The following is a 19,310-nucleotide window of genomic DNA, read 5'->3' as shown; positions in this document are numbered from 1 at the left end:
CCAGATTTCCATAGATGTACATAATAAAGTGCAATTTAATTCATCCTTATATATCTTTCTCCATCATGCAGCAGTCATCAGCACATCAAAAAATTATTTTGAACATTACACTTGCATTAATGGTAAAGTGCAATAGTAGGAATAGCTATGAAATACCTACCGATATTCTGAAAATGGGTGTGGTACTGTTGAAACCCAAAGCTGACCATTGTGGGGTGGTGGGTTTTTTTGGTGCAAATGGAAGAAATTAATTACTTGGTGGGACAGAGAAAGGAGTTATGCCAAACACGTAACACAGTCAGTCCCTTCTAAAAATGAAGGATTATCATACTCCCAAAATGTTTGCCTGAAGTACATGTGACCAAAAGTAACTTTAAACATTTTCCAATGATAGCTAACTCAAAGTCAAAAAAAAAATAAAAATTGACCTAAGTCTTTACCTTGTCCTTAAGAATATACTCTATGTTTGACTGAGTAGTATAGAAACGACGGCATATTGCCATCTTGAGGCTCCTTACCAGTACTGCATGTTCAAAATGCCTATTTGTTACCAGGCACAACAGTAATTTAGCCATATGTGCCAAAGGCTCCATTAAAAACATAAACCATTAACGCCATATGTTTTATCTTTATTTTTGTGCCAGGGCCTCTGCAGTTCCCTTTCTGGGATGGATATACTTTAAAGAGAGAAAACCCTTAGGAGTAGAACTCAAGAAAAAAAAAAAAAAAAAGGCATTTTTAGCATTATAGCTCTTTTCAGGAGAATCGATAGTATTCATCTCATTATTACCAGAAAATCTGCAGTTTAAATTTAATTAGTAATACAGATTTCCTGGTTCCTTTGAAATTAATACTTAAGTTTAGTTCAGCACCAAAGACAGATTCAATTTAAGAGACAAGTTACATTAAGAGATTATCTAAAATTACTGCATGTAATATTATGAAAAAATAGATACAGAACTACACATACTGCATTTCTTAATATGTATACAGTTATACAACAGGAGCTTCCATAAAGAAAACAGCATGCTTTCCAGACATTTTAGTGCTGGTATAAAGCAATAAATTCAAATGCAACAGCTACGTTAATGATCATTACAAGAACCCAGCTGTAAATAAACCTTTATGTCATAAATTGTGTAACACTGGCCTCCTCTGTGAATAAACTCTGCAAATGCCAAATACATAGCTACTTTCATGTTTTAGTCTTTTTTTTTTTTTTCTTTTTAACATCAACTTCAGAGGAGATCACTTGGGAAACACGTGTCTCTGTTGATATACTCCTTGAAATCACAGAGAATATGCACTGTTGAATTTACAGTCAGGTGGGGAATACGAAGTTAAAATTGTATTTGTACACAGGTGATTGATATATATGTTTTTGACAGAAGGTCAGAGATACTGGACTTTGCCTGTTTATGAAACCAATTACATCTATTAGGCTACTTTCAAAAGGCCACTGGTTTACCAGAACTCTTGTGCTGTTTTTCTTCTCTTTGCTAAACAAACTTGCTTCTACTCAAACACATCAGTAGCTCTTTGAAGGCTGCTGCTCTTACACCTCTGGTCAAGCACATCTTACTGAGCTCTCCGAGGATCTTTAAGCAAACAAGAAAATGCCTCACTGCAAGTTACCTGCTTGGCTTGGAGGCTGCCAGCCTGAGTACTTGGCACTGCTTGGGGGTCCCGCTGGCTTGGGCACTGAAGGAGATGTGGTATTGTTGGTGGGAGTAGGCCTAGCGTCCAGGCTTTCATGGCTGGTGGACACATTCATCACTGAAGAGGCTGTAAAAGTGGCAGGTGGAGCAGCCTCCGTGGAATCACTGTTCAGAAATGAGGGAGAAAAAAATAAGGTATATTTTTTGCTAGAACATGAGCTCACTGTGAATGTGTTTGAGAAATGGAGATGTGGAACAATTTCCAACTGCTTTAGTGCAACCAAATACTCTAGTCAAAAAACAAATGCTCTAGTCAAAACCAAACACAGAAAACTAAATCTCTCTGCAATTTAAATTTTAAAGAGTTAAGTGTTTTCATTATACACAGTAGTGCCTTGACTATACAACATGCAAGCACTCAGACACATCATGAGGCCAAAACAGAAATTATGAACCTTGATTTTTGTCTCTAGATGTACAGGGTTAACAAGTTTCACAATTTAAAGAGTATATCTGAATGTTCAGTTTAGTGAGTAACAACTACTGCAATTAAAGTCTTTTGCTAACAGAGGTAGCTGTCACTGATGCTTCAGTTGATTTGCTATATGCAGTGCTTACAAGTCCAGTGAAGCACAAAGTGCATTCTGTTACATTCAAATGATAAAAGATATTCAGACATTTGTACAGTGCAAATGGAAGCATTTAAAGGGCACATTAGACTTCTTAAAAGCTTAGTATACAAGTCTTTTTAACAACAGATTCTGAGGCACTAGAGATACTGAATAAAAATGCCTTTGCAGACTGAAAGAAAAAGGATAGGAAGACATTATCTGCCATTAAGCAGCAGCTCAGTGCTACTGACAAGGTAGTTTAGGACTGGCTTCTAGAAAAAATTGTGTCCAAAACTTCATTGTCACAAAAGTATCATTCTAAGCTATTGAGTTAATTTGACATAACTCATCAACCAATGGACCGCTCACTGGATAAGGAACTGGCTGGATGGTCACACTCAGAGAGTTGTGGCCAATGGCTCAATGTTCAAGTAAAGACCAACGACAAGTGGCATTCCTCAGGGATTGATGTTGGGATTGGTGCTATTTAATATCTTTGTAGGCAACACGGACAGTGGGATCAAGTGCATCCTCAGCAAGTTTGCAGATGACGCCAAACTGAGTGGTGCAGCAGCACTAGAGGGAAGGAATGCCATCGAGAAGGATCTGGATAGGCTTCAGAGATGGGCCATTACAAACTCACGAAGTACAACAAGGCCAAGTGCAAGGTCCTGCACCTGGGTCGGGGCAATCCCAAGCACAGACACAGGTTGGGTGGAGAATGTCCTCCCCTATGAGGACAGACTGAGAGAGCTGGGGCTTTTCAGCCTCATGAAGAGAAGGTTCCAGAGGGACCTTATAGCAGCCTTCCAGTACCTGAAGGGGGCCTACAGGAAAGCTGAGGAGGGACTTTTTATAAGGGCATGTAGCAAAAGGACAAAGGGAAATGGTTTTAAACTGGAAAAGGGCAGATTTAGACTAGATATTAGGAAGAAAGTCTTTACTGTGAGGGTGGTGAGACACTGGAACAGGTTGCCCAGCGAGGCTGTGGATGTCCCCTTCCTGGAAGCATTCAATGCCAGGTTGGATGGGACTTTCAGCAACCTGGTCTAGCAGGACATGTCCCTGCCTGTAGCAGGGGGGTTGGAACTAGATGATCTTAAAGATCCCTTCCAACCCAAACCATTCTATGAGTCTATGAAACCTGCTTCAGGCTGGAACCCCATTACAACTTCAAGATTACCTCAAAACACTGTTGGTCTTTTTCTATAGAAGCATAAATAAGAAAGCTTGCTTCTTCTTCCAAAAGACTCATCACTACTTGCCAAATCACTTTTCGAGTCCAGCTTCTATTTTACTGCCTTGTCCAAAACCATAAATAAGAAAATCCTGCTGAGCCACTAGCTGCTTTTACACAGAAGAGGTTACTTAACAAGTAAGACATGCAATACTCTTTTTAAAGGTCAGTAATCTCCATCCACTGGATTTCATATCTATATAAGGCTGTTGTGAATCTGGCCCAAAAATAAACATCAGCTTTCCAAAAATGGTCACCAAAGGCTGGAACTTCATCTTTATGCAACACATTTCCTGAAGGACATCACATAGAAAACAGCTGAGGTGTGCACCTGGCAAAGTGCAGCCTTTGCGGCCTCTCACCTACAACCACTTTGGAGGAAAGAAAGGGAGAGGTCAAGATGGAAATTCTGCTTCATGTCTGCATTTGCCAAGTAGCAGTATTACATGTATACATGAGGGAGCAGACACTGACTCGTGCCCACAAGGCTAGGTGAAGTGCCAACTTCTACCTTCATCATCACTAGCTCCATGGTTGAATTCTCAGGATTGTGAATGATACGGCACGTGAGTTCCTGAACCAACAGATTGCTGGAGACATTTAGGTTTTCATTTAGAAAACAAAAAGACTGCAAAAGGGAATTCTAAAGATCCTATGCTAAAAGACAATGATAAACCCAGGTGTTAAACCACCTGTCATTTTTGACCACCTGAGGCAGATTACAAGCTTCCCAAGCGAAAAGCTTGAAGCCACGACATTGACAGAGGGCATCATGTTGCCCTCACATCAAAACTTCTGAGAGATCTTGAACACCCTTTGCACATGTATTTTTCAAGCGAGAGTTGAATAAACCCAAGCCTGCACTGCAGCCAGTTAATTTAACAGGTAAGTTGCTACAGCTTGGCACATCTTCCCAGTGTAACAATGTCCACCAGCAGTGGTGGGGGCTGCAGCAAACAGTGCACTCACCAGTCTACCTGAATTTTAGCTTCTAATTCAACACAATTGCCTGGGAGATGCATGCAGTGTTTTCCTTAGAGAGAAAGATACATCCACATCTTTGTCCCAATTTTAAAGAACCCCGGAGATATTCCACCTTGTACAAGCTAAAATTACTCAAATTCATGCTTCAAAACTAGTTCTGAAACATTTTACTTCATCTTCTTTTATGCCAGAAAACACTCGAACTTAACTACTTTTATCCATCTTTATTAATAGTTAGGTATCTGAAAGAAATGAACTGGTCATGGAAAAGATCTGCAGTCTATTTTTCATTAGGAGACTGAAGAAGGAATGATAAACCTTATGTATTTACCAAATTCCACAAAAGCAGCTTTCTCAGACTTTCCCAAGCAACACTAAAAAGGTACAGGTTATTCTGATGTCAAAACACCTGTACCGTCATTAACATCAAGCCTACCTTCTAGCTCTAGTTTTAAGCTTTTAACTTTGTTTCATAACTCAAATGATTCCTTCTCCAATTAATTCATGCTTATAGCAAGAAAAAAGTCCACACTGAAAGTTAATATACGTTATCACTGCAAATGGTCTTCTAAATTTAGGGTAGAAGAACACTTGGTCCCTCCCCAAAAATAGAAATGACAGATGTTCCTAGAAGTAGCCAAAAGAGTCACATTCATTATAAGAAAGATGGTACTAGTAGATGCCATAGAGGGGTGATGGGTGGGCAGCATGTGTGGAAAGAAGCAGGACCGGGTCACATGTGAAACAAGGACCAGTTTCTCTGAGATAGCTCCTGGATATCTGCAACTACGCTTCCTTTTGAAAAATCAGGTGCTAAGAACACTTCAGAAATATTTTAGGAAATTAGCACTGGGAAATCCTCCTGAACGTACTCAAAAGTTTTGATACCCTCCCTTCTCTCCTTTCAAAAATCAAAGAGAAGAAAAACAGATGATATGGGGTTATAGATGCCTAACCTTCCATCCATTCTTAAATGGAAACCCTTGTACAGAGCTGTGTAGCAGCAATACATGCTTTAAAGAAAATAACTACGTCTCATGCTGTTATTAGCCAAAGAAAGAGCTGTGCTCCTAGCAGAAAATTAAATGCAGGTCATCATCATATAACTTCTAGCACTGCTGAAATGGTAACAAGGGACAAATCTCAGACCTTCCTGAGTAGACTTTTTCTAATGCAAGTCCAAGATAGCAGGGTATCCATCTGTAAACTTCATCAACCAAGCCCCAGCATGTACTAGCAACTCAGTTTGGTACATCAGTATTTTCCAAAGAGTTCTCTGGCTTACAAAAGATATATTCACTCCTACTTGTTGCCCAGAAAGACTCTGTGAATCGGGAACAAATCCCATGGGGTCTGAAGAAGCTGGCTGACAGGAAAGGTCACATAATATCTAAGAGTTGGTAAGTGCTTTCTTCATATGGCCAGGAATTCTGTGAGGTTATTTTCCCTTATGAACACTAAATCTTTTAAGACAAAAACAAGACAAAGAAAAAAGAAAAAGATGCGAGCAAATCATTTTTCTTGGTTTTTGGCACAACCAAAGTGGAATGTGATAGCCTTGATTCTGCTTTATGGAGTCTAAAACAAAAAAAATACTTTAACAAACAAGTAAGAGTTCCTTTGTATTAAACATTACTTCCTGAGGGTTATATGTTCATCCCAAGCAGGCACTGAGTATATACTGCAGGAACTTAAATAACTTCTAAAATGTATGTGCAGTGCTTGTGTATACACCTCTTAAGAAATGAGAAACTTTAATAGACTTTTTGAGGCATTTATATTGAATAAACTTTGAAATGTAGCAGTCAGGAAAGAATGAGTTTTCTGCTCTAGGGCCAAGTAAACTGTTGCACAGATGCTTCTCCAAAGGGTTACACACAGCAGGATATCAGCACAACTGAGATAAAACTTGATCCTAAAATCTCATTTTCTTGCTTCCAGTTATGTTGTTTAAGTTGCACATAACACATGACATATTTTGTCTGGTATCCATATACACGTTACCTGAAGATACATGTAGAATATCAGATATCAGAAAAAGCCAGGCATGAGAATTGTAAAACCCCACAAATGAGGGAAGACATTTGTCATACACCCTTGCAAAAATACAAGAAATACTAAGTGCTAAACTTGTTCCTACTCCTATCACAAACCCACAGTCTCATTCAACTTTAAAAATGGCATTTAGATTTTGTATTAGCCTAACAGTGTTCCAATAACTTGCAAGAAAGAAAAAAGTGCAAAACAAAAGAGAGAGCAGAGAAAGTTGTGTGGGCAGAAGTATTTCCATATTGAGTTACAGTAAGGACATATGTTACCCTTACATAAGCAGTGGTCTGCACAAAAAGAATTCAAAACTTCTTTCAGAATAAATATTCTCCCACAGGGTCAGACTATCTTCTTTTCAAGTAATTGTACATGGCGTTGGGTCAGGTACACAAAGTAAAGGCCACATCTATATCTATTTTAGCTACTGTTTCCCAAAACTTCACAGTGTTTTTGCCACATGGCTTAATTTTAGGGAAGACCTTCAATTCTCGGAGAGTCAAGATATTAAATACAGTGTTTCTTTTGGTTTATTTAAGTAGGTTTGGGAGTAAAAAAAGATAATTACAAAACCCTATAAAACTTAAGGATCCACTGCCAACAGAATGAACACTTAAATCAGTAAAAGACTGCATGGATACACTAAACAACAACAAAACACAACATATTCTGAGGGATCTGGCAGAGGAATAGAATGTGTAGATGTTTAACACTGCTTCAAGCCAGTCAATAACAGACATGCATTAGTCAGAAAAATGCCAAATTTTCTGGCAACTACAGTACAGTGATGTTTAAGACAGCAAGTTTTTCAAAATAGAGATGAAGTGAGATTCAATAGAAATATTTCCAGAGCAACCCTACTGCAGAACAAGACCTACGTGCTGTTTTTTCTGTATTTACAACCACCTTGAGTTTTTCCCTGAAGACAATGCAAACATAAAGTACCTCAGTAAAGTAGATTCATTACCCTTTTGTGAAAAGTATTTAACACAGAGCTAGAAAACACAAAACTTGAAGTTGTTGAAGCTTATTTACCTTGGCTGTCTTGGTTGTGCCAGTTATTCTTGAACAAGTCAGTGTATTATACGATGCCGTACCCTCACCTCTTTATGGACATAAGATTTCAGCTCTACTTACTCACCAGCTATTGCATTGTGGGATTAAGTGAGCTTCTGTTTAAAATAACTTTCCAGCACTGTATTTGTGCAGGTATTACAATATGTCATTAGACAGATGGTAATGCAAAGACAAGTTAATATCTAGTTTATCACACACACTGATACATTTCTCCATGATCTATAACTTTTTCCTTCTCCTGATGTAATTGTTTTTGCTTGCTCTATGTTGAACTTATGGGATAACACATACTTACTGATGTTAAACCGTAAGCACAATTCGTCTTTTACCTCCACTTTTGCTACATGTTTCTCAGCCTATACAATGAGACTGTGCTCCTTTTCCAGTTATGAAGAGGCAGCACAGAGCCTCATCTCTATTGCTCCATCTAGTGGCAATCTCTTCTTCCTTAACAGCGCTGACAGCTCAAGATAACAAGGAAATTGTTACCCTAATATGTTGCACGCTACTTTTATATCAATGCCAGTTATTTTTGGAAAATCTTTCAAAAATACAGTTTATCCATAATATTCTCAGGCTAACGGAACTGCTGCACTCTCAGGACACCTCCTGGCTCCCCAACACGTCTTCAGCTCTGCTGCCTAGAAAAGCAAGACAGAGGAAAACCTCAAAACTGCACTTTAACTACAGCAAGATCAACTAACTTCTCCACTGCCTTTCCCAAAGGGCAGTCCCACATATTCAGAATCAACAAGTGAATGGAGCCACTTTGGGATTTTCAACTGTCCAGCACAAAAAAGTGTTTACATCTCCAAAAGTACACTTTCAAAATCAGAAGAGTTTCTACTTGTCCCGTGAGCATCACAGTCAACAACTCAAATGCTTACATTCTTGTAACAAGTTAACTTCACTTGCAGCTTATGCCACAAACACAGAACATCAGTGTGTAAAGGAAAAAAGGGAAGTCAGAGAATTAATTTTCACCACCATTATTTTCTCTACTAAAGTATCAGCAAATAAATAACACAGATGAAGAATAAATTCTTGCTGGCAGCATGTCTTGGACTTCATCTGTGTTGCATAGACATCAGCATTGCTACAGAGAATTTCTCTTTGGGTGCACACAAAAAATAAAATTTTGATACTTTTGATAATGTGTGTCTAATAACACTACTTTCCTCCCAAAAGTCAGGGCTGCTTTAGCTCAGTGACTCAAGTCACCCTGGAAGCTATGAAAAACGAAGCAAAGGACTAATACATAACACATTTTTCACATCAAGTGGTTCTCAGCTATATCTTTAATTGGGCCTTATCTCCTGAAGAGTATTACTCTTGTGAAAATGCCAGTAAGTACATGAAAATCCACAGATTACGTCTCCCTTAGCATAGCTTAACATGTGCTGTCCTTCAAAATATCCACCAAAGATTTTCCCCTTTGAGGCTGAAGTCGATTACAAAGAATCAGCTTTTCACAGGAGCTGGTGTTAACATAGCTGCGGTCAGGAAACAAGAACAAAAAGTCCTGTGCACTGAACAGAATCAGAGTTGGAACAAAGAGCCTAGACAGCAAATAATTTTCAAAGGACTTATTTGCTGCACCACATGCCAGTTATTTGATTTCATACATTAAAAACGAGCTTTGAAAAATAGCAGTGTTCCAGGAGCACTCTCAGAGCCTAACATACGTCTTGCTTGCCCAAGGAATCACTGCAAATAATTCATCCGGATAGAGGTTTCAAGCCAGAGTGCCATTTCTTCTCCAGTCAGCTATTTAGTGACAGTGCCAACCAACACAACACAAACGTGCCTCTCAGAAGTGCTCCAGATGCCCACCTGGACTTAGTATGGTGGATTTACACAAACAGCATTGGCAGAACCAGGGTGCAGATTAGTTCTGCAACAGGTGAAACCAACAGGATTTGGGGCTGGGGACATTATCCCAAAGACCACAACAAGCAGACTGCTGAAAACATGCAGACAACAGAAACAGGCTTTGAAGGTGAAACCAGTTCTTTGCAAGTCCTCAGTGTCAACCACATGCAACACTGGGGCAATACCTCTGGCTCTTTGGCAGCTCCAGAGCACTTGTTGACTTCCTTGAGGGCCTGCTGGCTTGCAGAGGAGGTTTAGTGACAGGGGTGATGAGCAGGGCATCCAAGAGCAAGCGGTAGGCACTAGGTTCAGAGAGCCTAACAAGCATTTAAAAACACCATGTAGAGAAATTAGTTGACTGAACAGAATTCAGGTTGGCTGGGATTAACGGAAAAGCCAAATAAATGAATGGTTCTGCAAACTCTACAACAGTATGGATAAACTGAACTGAGAAATGCCATCCAAATAAGTGGTCTCCAAAGTGCTGTGTACATAGTCCAACATGCAAGAAAACCCATCACAGTATGAGAAACATTTATCTTTTAACTTTTTACTCTAATAAACAACTTTTAAAGGTTTATTTAATTTTCCCCCTCATTTTTTTAATATCTGGCTTTGTGTATTTTCTATCATTTATGTAATGTATTAGTACAATAGGTCATGTCTATAGTTTAGAAATTAATAAATATACATACATTGGGAATACATGTTCAAAAAAATTATTATTTTTTACTAATTGATGTGCATGACCAACAAAGTTGAGACCACTGGTCTAAGTAATCCCTTATGAAGAGCAATGTGATAAAGATTCAGATACAACTCTCTAGTTGTCTTCAGCATCCAAAAGCTATTGAAAGATGCAGATTACTCTTTGTCATCTGTATGACAGTTGTTATTTTCAATTGGTTTACTGACTGAATCACAACATGAATGTCCGTGAAGATCAGAAAGGTAGAATTACTCTCCGAGCTTCAGAGCAGCAGTTTGGAGCTAAAATAAAAGGACACAGGAGCTTTGGAAATATTCTGAAAACTGATCTACCACACTATTGTGAAAGAGCTTACGCACTCTTAAACCAAACCATGAAAGGTTCCTTTTAGAGTTGATCTCTACCTGGCATGAACAGCAATGGCAGCAGACACAGCGGCAGCAGCCATACTCTTAATTTTTGATCTCTGCTTGAAAGGAGAAGAAACGGGAACAGGAGCAGGTCCAAGCTTGGCCAGACTTCCTGAAGGACTTCCCAGCAATACTGTTCTAGCACACAAGCTTTTAACCAATAGAGAAAACAAAGAAAGCAAAAAAGATTGACAGAGAAACAGTACAATACTGGACAGCATTAACTACTGGAAAGTGATGCTACCATAGGTTATCAGCTCTCAAAGATTTCAGGGCAACATATTAGCAACTTGAACACTAACACAGATAACAATTCTGATTTTATCTACAAACAGGTTTCAACATCTACCAGCCTTCAAGTTGCCCAACCTAGGCTATGCTTCACCCTTGGCTTGTTCCCACTGAATCCTCTGCCCATGACTGATCTCATTCTCCATGGCGTTGATGGAAAGAGTCCTGAAAGTCAGTTAGCTCCCTCCACGTTTTCAGAATAAACACTAAAAACATTGGAATATTTACTGATACAACTTCAGCATGTTTCTCCCACCCCCTAGTATCTCCCCTAATTATTATCTAGTTTGGAAGGTATGTGAAGAGGCAAAAGCCATGAAAAAAAAACATGCTGACTCCAAAATCAGCTCTACAATAGTGAAATAAAATTCAAGCTCTATTACACATTACAATGCTTCTTGGATTTACGTGCAGAAATCCTGCCTGAAAATGTTACATACAACCAAGGAGTCTGCCACAGCTATACCCTGAAAGATTTACCTTGTGTGACTTACGGAAGATTTAGACTGACAGCTTGAGATTTTACCAAAAGCATTTGTTTCAGAAGTAGGCACGGATACATCGTGCCTGCCCAAAAGCAGTGAGAAAAAAAAAATCATTAATCAAATACTTATTATACTCCTAGGGACGCTAACAAAAGCTCAATAGAAGCTCATTTAAAGATTTCTATAAGCACTCCTTAACCATTAAAAAAAACAGGTATGGTTTAATATCCTTGATTATTAATTACTAGCATGCCAATCTGCATGTTAGAAAGGCCAAACAAACTGTTTACTAAAACTGAATGAACCCAGATACACAAATCCCCCTTTCTTATGCCCATTGCTCACTCCAATAAGGCTTTATTTTTTAATTCTTCTCCCTCTTTTCGGAAGGAGTAGGGGTGGACATGAGAGAAGCTATCTTTCCCTGTTGGTAACTAGTAGGAATAATTAATGTCCTCCACTTCACAAGTCAATGCTTGTACTCTCCTCCAGGAACATCTTGTTACTGGACAATTCAGAAATGTACATTTTATAACAGAGATGACAAAACTTTTAAAGGCAGGTGAATAATGTCATCAACTTCCTAAAATAGTCACCTTTCTATCAGATCTCCAATCTGACTTTTAACTTATCCTCCCCCATCTGAAGGTCACTCTAATTTCTGATTTACTTTTTCAATTTTTGCTTAATACCTATTCCAGTTGCTAGTTGCTATATTAATTTCCAGAGCAGCATGAGGGTCAGGAGATGGCTGAGAACTACTCCAGCTTGACAGCATTAACATAAAACAAACAAACAAAAAAAACAACAGGTGAAATCATATATTAAAATAGGACTTTGATTGTGACTTCTAACAGAGGGTAGCCTTGTACCTGGCAGGATGAGGAGGCAAAGATGGGGCTGCAGAAGGTGGCTGCATGGCCGCAGGGGTGGGCAGGGGGGGCTCTGAGGTCTGCGTAGCCACACTGCACTTTGCAGGGAGAGGAGGTTCTGTGCCAGCTGCTTTTGTCAAAAGGACTGGTACACCAGGAGAGGGCAACTCTGCAGTTACTTTCCTAGTTGATGTTAATTTGATAAAAGGCAATTGTAACGAGAATATATGTGCATAATTTCTCATCCAATTTTAAAATACTGAACAGAAACAGACAACTCCTTCTAGATGGTGTTCCTGCATCCTCTTTGATGAGAATGAGCAAGTAGCTCTTGAGGGTTTCTTTTTCTTCCCTAGGAACAAAATATTAATACTCTAGAAATTAGACCATCCTGAAATGCATTCTTTGGGGCATTTTTTATAGATGCAATTTGAAAGCTTAAAACCATTCTTGCTTAACCACAGAAAGCTGAGCAGAGAAGATGCTGATGAGGTTCAACAAGAGCAAGCATAGAGTCCTACACCTGGGGAGGAATAAGCACATGCATCATCACAGGTTAGTGGTTGAGCTGCTGGAAAGCAGCTCTGCAGAGAAGGATGTAGTTGTCCTGGTGGCCAACAGGTTGGCCATGAGCCATCACTGTGCTCTTGTGGCCAAGAAGGCCAGTGCTATCCCAGGATGTATTAAAAGAGTGGCCAGAAGCAGGCTGAGGGAGGTGATCCTCCCCCTCTGCCCTGATGAGTCCATATTTGGAGTATCATGTGCAGTTCTGAGCTCCTCAGAAAGGGAACTTCTAGAAAGTGTCCAGCAGAAGGCTGCAAAGATGATGAGGGACCTGGAACATTTCCCTCATGAGGAAAGGCTGAGAGAACTGGGACTGTTCAGCCTGGAGGAAGAGAAGACTGAGAGGGGATTTTATTAGTGCTTATAAATATCTAAAGAGAGGGAGTCAGGGCACAGGCTCTTTTCAGTGGTGCCCAGCAACAGGACAAAGGGCAATGGGCACAAACTGGAACACAGGAACTTCCACACAAACATGAGAAAAATTTTCTTTACTTTGAGGGTGATAAGGCAGGGGAACAACTTGCCCTGAGAGATTATGGAATCTCCCTTTCTGGAGATATTTGAAACTCACTTGGATGCCTTCCTGTGCATCCTGTGCAAGGGAAACTGCTTTAGCACAGGGGTTGGACTAGTTGATCTTCAGAGGTCCCTTCCAATCCCTATGATTCTGTGAAAACAAACTGTTTGAGTAGTTCTAAGTAATTACTCTAAAAATATGTAATATACTTTAACAAGTGCACAATCTGCATATTAGAAACTCTACCCAGTGTAAAGAGATGACACTTTAGGCACCGTGGCTACTTGGTTACTGGTATTTAAAACCTCATCAGCTCTAGAGGGATGAAGTTCACACTTGGGTAAGGCCTCCAAAGGATTCTCAAACAAAAGTTTTCCGAAGTAAAAGAAAGCAAAAGGACAAATAGCATTCACTAAAGGAAAGCAGCATTTTCCCCCATATCTTCTTTCTTCCAGCTTGTAGTGAAAGCAAGACAAGCATAAAAGACCTGGCAGTTTCAGTTCAGGTAGGCTGGGACATCCCCTTCCCCCCAACCTGACACTCACTTCCCAACTAAATAAGCAGCTCCCATGTTCACAAGGTTCCTTTTTTTTTTTTTTGCATGATGACTACAGATGAGGCAATTTGTTTAGGAAAATCAGTGTAGAAACATTAGACCTGCCAAAAAGGTGATCTGTCTGACTTCAGGGAAGTACAGAAGCTGTTAAAACAATTCACAACAAACACAGAGCACACAGATTCTGGCCTTTTCTGCCTTTTCTATAATTGCCCTCAAGTAGTTCATAACTTCATAAAACATTTCTGAAGAGCTTTAGAAGTCATAAAAAGGAGCTTGATATAGGAAAGGAGAAGAGAAATGAATCACAATGGGTATATGCTCCAAAAGGAAAGCAAGCAGACTCCAAATCTTATTCAGATGTACATACTTATTATATTTCCATTTCTCACTTGCTTTGGCAGTGGTTAGAAAAGGAATAAGGAATTACTTTTGGAGTTTCTGCAGAGAATATTCTTGGCTGCGCACTAATCAGAATATACACAACAAAAATCTGGATTAATACATTCTATTTAATGCTAACTCTGACTATCAGGAATAATTTCATTAATGAAAGGAGAAAGTAGGTCTGTAAGCCTGTAAAAAGTATTTATATAATACAGTAATCTAAAGACTTGCTGGCACTAGTTCTACTTTATATTAGTTTTATTTCCCAGGAAGTGCCAGATTCTGTGGTTTACAGAGTCTGAAGTAGCCAGGATGACCATTTAAGGTGATTTTTTGAAGCTTCCTGGAAAGGCTGTAATTGCTCCTAAATATTTCATTGCTTATAAGCTTATAGGAGGATATTGCATATATGAAATTGAGTAATAATATGCTATAAATTACAGCAATTGGCTATAGTACCATATGTCTACTTTAAGCTTTCATTAAAGACGTACAACTACAATAAAAAAAAAAGCATTATGCTTTATACAGTGGAGTCTGCCTTATAAGCAGCGAGCCTAGCTTTAATCCAGTAATCACATCCAGACCCTTCTTACATTTCACAGACAGATCTTTCTCCTTCTTGGTGGTTTGGTAGTGGGTGGTACAAATCACAGAGCTTCAGCCAAAAAAAGGCAGTGCCCATTAGGAAAATAAATATCTATGCCAGTCATTGACGGTAAATGCAGGGCTTCAGAGGCAAAAAAAAGTCCACAGACCTTTGGATACCACATCTGCATTATTAAAAATCTGATAATGGCACCCAGCAATTACTCCATATGGATTTCTGATAGTTACCACTTTAAAAAAAATACAGAGTTTCTGTACATCAGTTTTGGATGTACTCTTCATCCTAAAGAGCACTGTAAGTAGTAACACTGGCTCAGTAACAAAATATGAATACCAAATATAGCTGCTATACAAATTATCTCAATTTGAGAAATGAAACAAAACTATATAGTTTTGTCAAGTAGTTTACATTCTCCTTCCCACACAACTCTAATTCTTCTGTCTCTAGCTCATTCCGAGCAAGAAATACTAATCCACTTTTTTACTGCTTGCATAAATATTTCAGCTCTCACCCTCAATCATGTTTTCAGATTAAATACTGTTACAATGATTTTGCCTCAAATTAATGTGCTAACCAGTGTACCTGTTTATCAATATATAAATCTCCTCTTTAATGCTGCATGTGATATTTGAAATGAACAAATACTAGGAGAGAAAGAAGGGGAAAAACTATCTCAACATGCTGAAGTGTAGCTGCACCCACTGTGGTGAGGAACAAGTTGCATAGTATCTAACACATCAGTAGGCAACTGCTAGCAGGGGTTGCCGAACACTACTGTAACTAAATTAAAAAAAGGACTGACATTTGAAATAGTAGTGTCTGTAACAATCTTTGCAGCATAGCAGCACCTACGCAGTGCACACTCTGAAATGGTAATTGCACTGCCTTGAACAGAAGTAATCTAAACTTCTGCTCTAAGGAAAGCACTGTCTGCAAGGATACAGCACAAAATACTGCACCCCTGCAGTTGTCATAGCTCATCTCAGAAAGCATTCCAAAAAAAATTAACAGCCATTATCCATTTTGTAAAAAGTTGTCACCCATGTCTCTGTTAAAAGACAGAAATGACTATCTGCACGTGCATCCTATCATGTCCTCCAAGTGGTTTTTTCTCCTAGCGCATAGTAACTGAGTACAAATGTTGACAAGAATCTGTCTTAATTTGTGTTCAAAGTGTTAAGGAGAAAAATAAAATAGAAGGAAAAGAAAGAGTCACATTTTGCTTAGAGCATCTTGAAAACTTTACGATATAAGCATTTGAAAAGTGTAAGGAACATCAAGCCATGTTCTACTTGGAAGCTGTTGCTGTGTTTATACCTGACCTACACATATCTCATGATGAAGCTGAAGTCTTCCCAGGCAAATTATATGAATAATGACATTTTGACGTTCTGCTAATGCCAACTAAGCATGTCTGAAAGTGAATTCTGCTCTTTAAGAAAGTGAATCTATTACACAATCTGTCTCAGGTTAAAAAAAAAGAACCCAGAACTCCAAAACCATCCTATATTACATTGGCAGTGACACCATAGGTGAAGAACTTACCTAACCAGAAAGACTTATGTGCTAACAAAGCACACTCACATTACCACTGCTACAAATAGTCCTGTCACATCTTGTAAACTGCAAGGGCAAAAGCATTTGACCTAACTTGGTACAGATGAAGGTTAACAAGTAATCAGTGTTGGGGACCCTAAAGCAAGGAATGAAGCCATCAGTACTTCATCATTCCCAAGGATGAGAAACAAGCATGCAATTTTTGGCTCAGAGGCAAAAATGCCCCAAGAGCCCTCTTTTCACCATTTCTAACTCCACTTCTACTCTAAAAGTCACCTTGAGTATGAGAAAGAGAAACCATGTTTGGGTAGAAGTTCTTCATTAAGAGTATCCTAAATGATAAATGATGCAGTGGGAAGTAAAGGATGGGAAACTGCATAAAGGGAAAGTGCAACTCCCTTTAAGACAAAACTTTTCAAGTTATTATGTATTTCTCTTCTACCATTCTCACACAAGCCAAAAAACTAATCGGATCCCTGATTTTTTTTTTTTTTTTTTTTTTTAAGAAGTGGCTTTGTTTAGCACTATAACTTTGTGGCTGTGCATGCATGATGAACACCAGCTACCAAGAAGGATAAAAAAACAAAAACAACACACATGCACGAACCCCTTCCTGAACTGTGATACACAATCCATCAGAAAATGCTGTGGATCTTCAATAACAGTGTTAAAAAAAATTCCAATCATTGTCATAAGACTTACACCCAAAGACGATCTCCAAAATATCAAGAACAGTGTCACTGAAGCTATCCAAGGCCAACAACAGAAAATTTGCCAATTTGAGCTGTTATGCCATTCAGGGAACAAAAGCAGCCCCACTGACACTGCATCTACATGCAATAAGCGTTGTGTCATATTTTAACAAATATCCACAAAACTGCTCATGAATCTGCTCAGCATTTTTTTAAATTTTTCTCTTCTCCTTTCCTTTCCTAGCTTTTCCAGGAATGTCCCTAATGAATGACACATTAAAGAGACGAGTTTAAGTGAATGACAGACAACCGTCCACCCCGCAAGATAATGAAATCTGAAAGATTTACCTCCCAGGAGCTGTTGCAGCAATGTGTTCAGTGAGTCTGGGAGACGGGGCACTGCCGGGGGAGGATTCTGCTATCAGCAGAAAAGTGGCTGCAGACTCTGGTCTAGCACCATTTTCACTCCATTCACAGTAACAAAACACACAAAGATTTTTAATCCATACTGAAACAGTGTGCTGGACAGAATGCTTAAAAGCATTAGAGAATTGTTTAAAAAAAAAAATACCGCAGTATAGTGAAATACAAACAGGAGATAAAATGAGGCACAATATTCCTAGGAGGTGTTACACTTTTAGTGAAGGGTGAGAAGTGTCTTGTTACTTATCAACTCAAAAAGCTAAGCAGTATTTTCCATTGATAAACATGAAACACGCATATTTGGTATTATATTATGTGATGGAAACGGTTTTAGGAAATACTAGAAAAGTAACAGCCAAAAGTGCTGGTGTTACTCGCTCCCTGAGTTCCATTCACTATTTGATGCAACTTTTGATGATGTTAGTTTTGTGAAGCTTACAGTATGCATTTCTTCACTTTTTTTGTTTAGACAAGAAAATAATCTAGAAAATATTGCATTAAAGGATCTCTACTTAAAGAAAAGCACCCACCAGAAATCTTACTGTAATACACAAAAGTAAAAGTGAACAACCACAAGATTAGAGCAGACTAAGGTAGCCATAGCAGTAGGGTTTTGTTTATTTATTTGAATTAGCATGCAGAACTAAGAACCTTAATAAAGCTGGGACCCATAGTAAGTGCTGAAAATTAAAGTATAGATAATGTAGGAATGACCAGGGAACAGACCTCATCGGCATTAAAGATGTGGATGGAGATTCCGGTACAGGTGGTATCTCCAAAGCCTGGGTGGCCATAGAGCTTTTACTCAGATTAGTAGAGGTATCCTGGGCTTCTGCTCTGTTACGTAGATCTGCAGGTATGCTTTACAGGTATTTGTGACACAAGGGGAAAAATAAAAGAATCGCATGATCTATTTCATTACTGATCAACTGTGGGACAAATACATTCCAGCAGCTACAGATTAGCTAAACTACAAATCTGGGAAAATCCAGACACATCTTCACTCTGGACAGTGAATTGATTCTACATTTCTACATTCAAAAAAAAACCAGTAGAATCTGGATCCAGTGTCTCAAAATTATATAATTAAAAGTAAGGATCAACATACTGAGAAATAGGATACAGTAGAGTTAGAACTGAGTACTTCCTAAAGTGTGTAAATAAACTAGACTTTCCCTAAGTTTCAAGTAACTGTCTTAAGAGCTGCAATCTACACATTCCACTGATGGCCCTCTATTTCAATTTCCTGTCCTCTCAAGTAGCTGAAAGGAAAAAAATATTTGTTTTATCCACGTAAGTATCCCTAGGAGCTGCAGATTAGGGACAGATAATAATACTAAAAGCCCACATGGCATTTGCCTTGGACAGTGCCCATAAAGTTGTAACATTATTAAGTAGTGATATTTATCTGTAGATTACTGATGGAATACAAGTTAATACTTTATTGTTTGTCATATTCTCTCTTTTAGGTGATCACTTAAATTTAAGCCTATTCATTTATATAAAAAACAACTTCAGAACTATTTTCTGATGCATACTGGGAGTCAAATGTGAGCTAAGGCATGTCATCCTCATCCAAATGAAAAAGCCATCGGTTATTTTGGAAACAGTAACAAAGCCCAAAATCTAATGTCAACATGTGTTGTGTAATGGGGATACCGGGTGAAGAGATGACAGCTTCATAGCAGTAAATGAAATGTTTCACATGATGACAGCTTCATAGCAGTAAATGAAATGTTTCACATGTTCATA

The 19,310-nt window shown here is 38.7% G+C and overlaps 1 protein-coding gene across 7 annotated transcripts in view; it reads right to left on the bottom strand.

The window, feature by feature from the left end:
* PDLIM5 (PDZ and LIM domain 5) overlaps positions 1-19,310 on the bottom strand; it is a 117,528-nt gene that overhangs the window by 25,674 nt on the left and 72,544 nt on the right. For 6 of the 7 annotated variants that reach the window (XM_021394413.1, XM_021394414.1, XM_021394416.1 and 3 more), the window contains one exon: positions 1,636-1,823. In XM_021394413.1, the coding sequence (XP_021250088.1) occupies positions 1,636-1,823 (188 nt within the window). Of the gene's footprint in view, positions 1-1,635; positions 1,824-19,310 lie in introns of those variants that run through there. The other variant, XM_021394419.1, reaches the window with a different exon arrangement.

This window comes from Numida meleagris, chromosome 4 (assembly GCF_002078875.1).
Source record: "Numida meleagris isolate 19003 breed g44 Domestic line chromosome 4, NumMel1.0, whole genome shotgun sequence".
Classification (NCBI taxonomy): domain Eukaryota; kingdom Metazoa; phylum Chordata; class Aves; order Galliformes; family Numididae; genus Numida; species Numida meleagris.
The sequence above is the reverse complement of the archived record's forward strand: the minus strand, read 5'-3'. Positions and strand labels throughout refer to the sequence as shown.